General features: G+C 31.1%; 2 protein-coding genes across 2 annotated transcripts; both read right to left on the reverse strand.

The window, feature by feature from the left end:
* Positions 1 to 605: 605 nt before the first annotated feature.
* Positions 606 to 1753, reverse strand: LOC126736380 (probable methyltransferase-like protein 15 homolog). The gene is made up of 2 exons (XM_050440709.1): positions 1282 to 1753; positions 606 to 1227 (listed from the first exon to the last, which is right to left on the reverse strand). Exons 1-2 carry the CDS (start codon positions 1751 to 1753, stop codon positions 629 to 631), a joined length of 1071 nt encoding a protein of 356 aa, XP_050296666.1. The 3' UTR covers positions 606 to 628.
* Positions 1754 to 1756: 3 nt separating this feature from the next.
* On the reverse strand, positions 1757 to 7070 carry LOC126736381 (uncharacterized). Its single transcript, XM_050440710.1, has 2 exons — positions 6864 to 7070; positions 1757 to 2033 (listed from the first exon to the last, which is right to left on the reverse strand). The coding sequence occupies exons 1-2, from the start codon at positions 6944 to 6946 to the stop codon at positions 1757 to 1759; spliced, it is 360 nt and encodes a 119-aa protein (XP_050296667.1). The 5' UTR covers positions 6947 to 7070.
* Positions 7071 to 7779: the final 709 nt, after the last annotated feature.

The following is a 7779-nucleotide window of genomic DNA, read 5'->3' on the forward strand; positions in this document are numbered from 1 at the left end:
AAAATATGCAGCCATCTTATAGTTATCTAAAATATGTTGCCTCTACATCGATCAACCAAGTGCACAAAAATTTGAGGAAAACCCTTCTGGTGACTTAGGCGGAACGCTTCTGGCATTTAGATTGTGTAGCCTTATTCAATTTATAGGTCTAGTTTCCTGTCTTTCTTAGTTACTTTTCCTGTATTTTTTACATCGGATTTGTACCTCTGGAATTGGGGACAAAAAAAAGTTCTATTAAGTTTGTGACATTTATGCCTTAAGTTCAATTATACAGAGTATCCCATGGTGGATGACATAAAATAAAATACATGACCATTTATTTATTCATTCATTTCAATCTATATAACCTCAATTCAATTTAAATTGGGGTTATATAGATTCTGCATGTAAAATAAAAATTAATTGATTATAAGTTCTCATGTATTTTATTTTACTTAATTATTGTGTAAAAATGCAGTTATATTTAATCTGGTAACCGCTAACCTGAAAAATAAAATTTGGGATCTTAAAGACTGATACTTGTGTATTTCTTTGCGAATTTTGTATCAGTATGATAATTAAGATATATCTATTTTCAACGAGGAGTGAAATAAAACTTCCAATAATAAATTCTAAACAATTTATTCTCCTACCTAACCTTAATAGCAGCTCTCAGCTTAGCAGACCTGCTCCTACTATTATTTTCCACTTCCTCATCAGTGGGCACTATCACATGTTTATGCAGCATTTTCCACTTGCTTTCCATTATCTTATTAACTTCATCTACGTTGGCATTATAATTGTGACTACTGAACTTCAACGGTAAAGGATTCGCGCAGTTTTCCACCATATTTCCCGATATATGTCTTTTCACTATTGTATCTTCTAAAGAGTGGAAGGTGATTGTCACCAATTTGCCACCAATTTTTAAGTAGTGATGTGCTAGAAGTAAACCATAGTTAATTTCATTCAGTTCGTTATTTACGAAGATCCTTAGTGCTTGAAAAGTTTTAGTGGCAACATGCTTTTTCTTATGCGTTTTTTCATCTATTTTGCCATCTTTTTCTATTACACTTTCTACTAAATCTGCGAGTTCCTCTGTTGTTGTTAGTTTTTTAAAGAGATAGCGTGATTCGATTATTGTTCTGGCGATTTTGCGCGCTTGCCTTTCTTCTCCATAATATTTTATTATTTTATATAGATCTTCTTCTGTGCAGTTGGAAAGGACGTCTGCTGCTGTAGGAACTCCTGAAAAACCTGCTAAATTAAAAAAAGAATATAATATTAATGGTTTTATCTTACCAGGATCTCTATTCCCATCCATTCTCATATCCAATGGTCCATTTTTCAATATTGAAAATCCCCTTTCTGCTATATCAAATTGCATTGAAGAACAACCAAAATCAAACAATATGCTATCTAATGACCCCTTATTAAATCCATTTTGGTTCAGCAATTTTGGAATCTCAGAAAATTTGCCCAGAAGTGGTATGACCCTGTTTGGAAATTCTTCTGCTAGTTGCTGAGCATAAGAAAAAGCCAATGGATCTCTATCTACAGCAAGAATTTTAACTGTTGGCTCTAAGTTAAGAATTTTCCTTGAGTGACCACCACTGCCAAAAGTCATGTCTAATATTACTTCATCTTTCTTTGGTTTAAGGTATTCTAAGACTTCACTGGCCATTACTGGCAAATGAGGTACTTCTACTACATTAGCTGTACTTATATTAGTACAGAACCTTCTAACAGTTGAGCTAAATCTTAAAATATTCATATTTTATTCTGAACGAATAGAAATTAACTTCCTAAAGAATGATTTTTGCTCTTCTTTCCGTAACTCTTCTAGAAACTGATTTGATAGTACCTCGTTGCACTGCTCTGCAGTAAGAGTGGTAGCTGATGAAGTTAGTGACCTTTTGTATTTATTTTTGTTGCTGTTACTAACTAATTTCTGCAGAGAGATATACTGCTGGTCCCAATATTTGTAATTCTTTTCAAATTGGTTGTCTTTGTAAGCTTGCGTTATGTATTTTTCAAGGAACTCTCTGTAGTCCCTAAAAATAAATTCTAATTACAGTTGTTTGATTCCTGTATTATCAAGAAATAATTACTAGCTTAATTTAGATAATTTAAATATACTTCATAGTTATAATATAACATAGATTAATATGAGAAATTAGAAAATGAGCAAATAAGTTGAACATATGAAGGTACATATGTATATACTATAAAATAAATATACATAAAGAATAACTAAATATATATTTATATATGTAATCCTGGTAGAAGTACAACTATATTGGAAAAATTTTATACTCATTGAGATTTCATATTTAAAATAATGATTTCAGCATTTTATTTATCAAGATTGGCTTAAGGCCATAACAACCTACAACTTAAAAATAAATGACCATACATTGGAAAAATACTTTCTAATAGTATAGGAAACTTCATAGTAATGTTAGAGACATGAAAAAGATTAATCCTACTAGAAATATTTTAACTAGCATGTTGTGTATTGATACAGCAAATGATGTCATAGTCTAATTGTTCCAATGAAATATTTATATATCTAAAAGATCTACTTTAAACCAGTGGCAGATCTAGAGGTAAATTTTGCGGGGGAAAGTGGTCTCTCCATATGCATTCAAAATTAATTTTACTATGATTTTTGACTGAAATTGACCATTTTTTAACAGGCCTATCCTATAACAGAACAGCATTAAGTCATATTAAACACACCTCTTAACAAGAATTGTCAAGTAGAAAATAATATATGTGAAATTGGTATTGGAAATATGATGTTTTGAATGAGTTGTTTATTATTATCAACCATACTGCAGACGAAAAAACAATTAATTTAAGTATGACTAGCTGCAATTAATAACTGATATATGAATAGTGCAGAACAAGTAAGCAAGTATTTTTAACTAGAATGCCTAATAATTTACACAAAAGATTAACAATATATGTTGATGGTTCCATATTTGCCGCTATGAAAAATCTACATGTGCTGTTATCCTCTTCAGATCATGTAGCTCACATATATTTCTCATAGCTCAAATGGTAGTGGCGAATCGCAAGGAATATTTTGGAGGAAAAAATAGGAAATATAGCAGAAATAATTTTTTGCTTTCAAGTGTCTTAAAAATTTAATTTTATTATACCTACATATATAATTTCTGATAAATTCATTTTATAACTAAACAGTCACAGGTTCATTATAGCTGATTTTAAATATACTCCTACTTTGTATGACATTAAGTAGATATTTGGCAAGTTTTTAATTTTTTTTTGGTGCTTTAAATCATACAAGTGACAATATCCCATTGTTTCATAAAAATAAGTGGAAAGTTATGAATAAAAAATTCTGACAGAACATTTACAGAACAATTTGATGAAGGTTGTAAATTGTCAATGTCTTCCAAAAAAACTTTATACTTAACAACTTCAACTACTCCCAGATCACATGAAAAACTGTGACATTAGAATGGCAGGATAGATGTGCTCAGGACTTTTTCAAGACAGATAAGGAAATAAATGCAAACCAAGTTATCCAAATACAAGAATGTAATGCTGAAGAGTCCATACTGGATCTTATGCTTCTTAGCCAATGACAAAAAGACATTGTACCATATTGAAAGCAGCTCTCTCTTAGGACAAATCGACCATGTCACAGCAAAAACTCAACCTAACTATAACTGTGCTACTAAACCAACTAAAAAAACATAAAAGAGATTTTTGGTAGCCTGACTTACATATATACTATAACATAAATATACATAAAGAATAACTAAATATATATTTATATATGTAATCCTGGTAGAAGTACAACTATATTGGAAAAATTTTATACTCATTGAGATTTCATATTTAAAATAATTATTTCAGCATTTTATTTATCAAGATAAGAAGACCATAACAACCTACAACTAAAAATGAATGACTATACATTGGAAAAATACTTTCTAATAGTATAGGAAACTTCATAGTAATGTTAGAGACATGAAAAAGATTAATCCTACTAGAAATATTTTAACTAGCATGTTGTGTATTGATACAGCAAATGTCATAGTCTAATTGTTCCAATGAAATATTTATATATCTGAAAGAACTAGTTTGAACCAGTGGCAGATCTAGAGGTAAATTTTGGAGGGGAAGTGGTCTCTCCATATGCATTGAAAATTAATTTTACTATGATTTTTGACTGAAATTGACCATTTTTTGACAGGCCTATCCTATAACAGAACAACATTAACTCATATTAAACACACCTCTTAACAAGAATTGTCAAGTAGAAAATAATATATGTGAAATTGGTATTGGAAATATGATGTTTTGAATGAGTTGTTTATTATTATCAACCATACTGCAGACGAAAAAACAATTAATTTAAGTATGACTAGCTGCAATTAATAACTGATATATGAATAGTGCAGAACAAGTAAGCAACTAGAATGCCTAATAATTTACACAAAAGATTAACAATATCTGTTGATGGTTCCATATTTGCCGCTGCTTTTATCCTCTTCAGATCATGTAGCACACATATATTTTTTATAGCTCAAATGGTAGTGGCGAATTGCAAGGAATATTTTGGAGGAAAAAATGGGAAATATAGCAGAAATAATTTTTTGCTTTCAAGTGTCTTAAAAATTCAATTTTATTATACCTATATAATTTCTGATAAATTCATTTTATAACTAAACAGTCACAGGTTCATTATAGTTGATTTAAAATATATTCCTACTTTGTATGACATTAAGTAGATATTTAGCAAGTTTTTAATTTTTTTTGGTGCTTTAAATCGCACAAGTGACAAGATCCCACAGTTTCATAAAAATAAGTGGAGAGTTATGGATAAAAAATTCAGTACAGAACAATTTGATGAAGGTTGTAAATTGTTTGACAATGTCTTCCAAAAAGACTTTATACTTAGCAACTTCAACTACTCACCCACACACTTCAAAACCCAGATCACATGGAAAACTGTGACATTAGAATGGCAGGTTAGATGTGCTCAGGACTTTTTGAAGACAGATAAGGAAATAAATGCAAATCAAGTTATCTAAATACAAGAATGCAATGCTGAAGAGTTCATACTGGATCTTCCACTTCTTAGTCAAATAGACATTGTATCATATTGAAAGCAGCTCTCTCTTAGGACAAATCGACCATGTCACAGCAAAAACTCAACCTAACTATAACTGCGCTACTAAACCAACTAAAAAAACATAAAAGAGATTTTTGGTAGCCTGACTTTGATGCAATTAATAAATATTTATCTGAGCAGAATCTCTTAGCAGGATCTAATGAAAAATGTGAGTGCTACAGTAAGACTATTTCAGAAGCAAACAGCAAATCTGTGCCACTTAGAACTGATAAAGTAAATCCAACAAAGAATTGAATCAGTGGGAACCTTTTTGACAAAATAGGTAAAAAACATTAATTGTGGGATAGATATATAGAAAAACCAGGCAAAACCAAACCTACAGAGCCTATCAAGAGCATAATATTAAATTAAATACAAAGCTTGATATGTCCAAAAAAAAAATTAAAATGGACTCTAGACAGCAAAATCACAAAAGCAGATCTATAAATATATCAGCGACACCAAAGAGTACTATTATGACATTGAAAAACCTGATAACAAGTGAGAAAATACTCAATTTGCCGGACATATCAGAGGAATGTGCACAGAGATTTGAGTGTATTTACACATGGGAATCTGTAGATGGATTTCCCATTTTACCAGCAATAACCAGATATCACAAATTTCTTAAAAACATAAATTTCACTTGGAAGGCACTGCAGGAAATAAAGCTAAGCTTAAAAATAAACAAAGTTGTTTTAAAATGGAGACAGGCTGATAAATATTACTTGTATATCACAGAATAATATTAAATCAGTAACTCAACTTTTTTTTCTAGAAGATCTACCACAATATATTTATTAACATTTCTTAATGACTGGTCACATGCAATGGATGAAAGAGAGCTGACACACATTATTTCCCTGGACTTTAAAAGCCCCTGACAAGGCTCTTCATACTAGACTTCTTCTTAAGCTTTATGGTGTAACAGGTAACTTCTGGAGGCTTATTCAATGTTTTCTTTCAGACAAGAACTTCCAAGTAACAATGAACAGGTATAAGACAACAACAGTGTATGTAGTGGAGTGCCCTAGGGCTCAGTATAGCATAGATCAACAGAGAATCACAAAAAATCTGTAGTGTAGTGGCTCATGCCTAGATGGTGATGATAAAGATAGATGATATCAAGTTGATATTATTGAAATCCGATATAATACAATATTACTATTATTATATACCTGTAACATTGACATTTTCTAGAATAACACCAAGGAAAAGTTCAGAGAACATATAAAGCAACTGCGAAAAGAGAAAAACAAGCTACAAAGAAAAATAATTTAATTTAATTGACTACATCTGGGATACATTAGGTGAGGAAACTTTATCCAAATAACATAAATATCTGTGATAGCAAGTTGGACAAAGAACTGTGAACACTATGAATATGAATAATAGGATGGTTCATAACCATTATTATTAAAACTTATAATTATATACTAACCAGACTGTAACTATCATAATATTGTTAAGTAATCTGAGATGCAAATTAAAAAATAAGTGTTTGCCAAAATGGTTCAATAGTCTCATCCAAGGTTCACCCCTACTATTGTCAACATAAGATTATAAAAAGAGATAATGCAGGAAAGTGTAGCAAAAATAGTTTCGTCTATAAAGCCATTTCCATCGATTTGATCTAATCCAAACTAGATTTAAATGCTAGGTTTTCTCCTGTAAGATTTTTCCGAAAGACCTATATTTTCAAAGAAAGATATAAAATGTGTCTTGGGTTTACCTTCCACCGGATTTATTTTTGTCAAGAGGCCACTTTTCTAATACGTTAATAATTCGTTTGTAAGCTCCTGCCGCATAAGCCATATTAATAACGCTAAACTATAAAAAAATTTATATGGACATTTCTTTAAAAATATAATTTTGGCAAAGGAAATTTGCCAAGTTTTTGAATCGCGTGTTAAAACGTCATAACAAACGTATCACGTGACATAGCCGATGACAGTTGACAGGAGTGACGATTAGTAGAGATGTGCGGAGAATTATGGAATATGGAAATGGCGTCTCATGGTAGATCCCCATGCTAATAAAAGCGGAACGGAACGGAAAAATTACAGCGAATCCGAGATTTCAATTGGGTAAAATCGTGACAATGTTGTCAAATTGTTTGTTTGGTGCGCTTCCGTTCCGTCCAATGTCCGGATTTGTTCCATTTTTGGCGGAAACCTAGGAAATTGTAAATAAACTCATTTTTTGTTTACTTCTTACCTGCATTAAAGCCAGGGGCAGATCTAGGAGGAACTAAAGGAGGAGGGCTACAAGAATATTAACTAAAAGCAGACCAAAACATGTATTATTTATTGAGTAAATGTATTTAAATATTATTAATTTATTAATTAAATTTATGCTACCACTTCCAATTTGACAAGTTTAACCGTCGAGACTTCTTTTGCAAAAGAGATCGATCACTTCATCGAGACCAATTTCCCGAGATGAATTTATATTATATTATGTTAGCCCATTCAATCTTACTTTACCCATTGTACTGCGAAGATATGTTTTTAACCTTCTTAAAACTGACAAGCTTTTATCCGCAGTCGCTGTTCTTACGGGTAGATTTACAAATATGTGGAGCAATACAGGAAGCTGGCATATCCTCTTTATATAATGCAGAAGCTTGCAAAATATGTACGTCACTT

Source organism: Anthonomus grandis, chromosome 5, assembly GCF_022605725.1.
Source record: "Anthonomus grandis grandis chromosome 5, icAntGran1.3, whole genome shotgun sequence".
Lineage (NCBI taxonomy): Eukaryota > Metazoa > Arthropoda > Insecta > Coleoptera > Curculionidae > Anthonomus > Anthonomus grandis.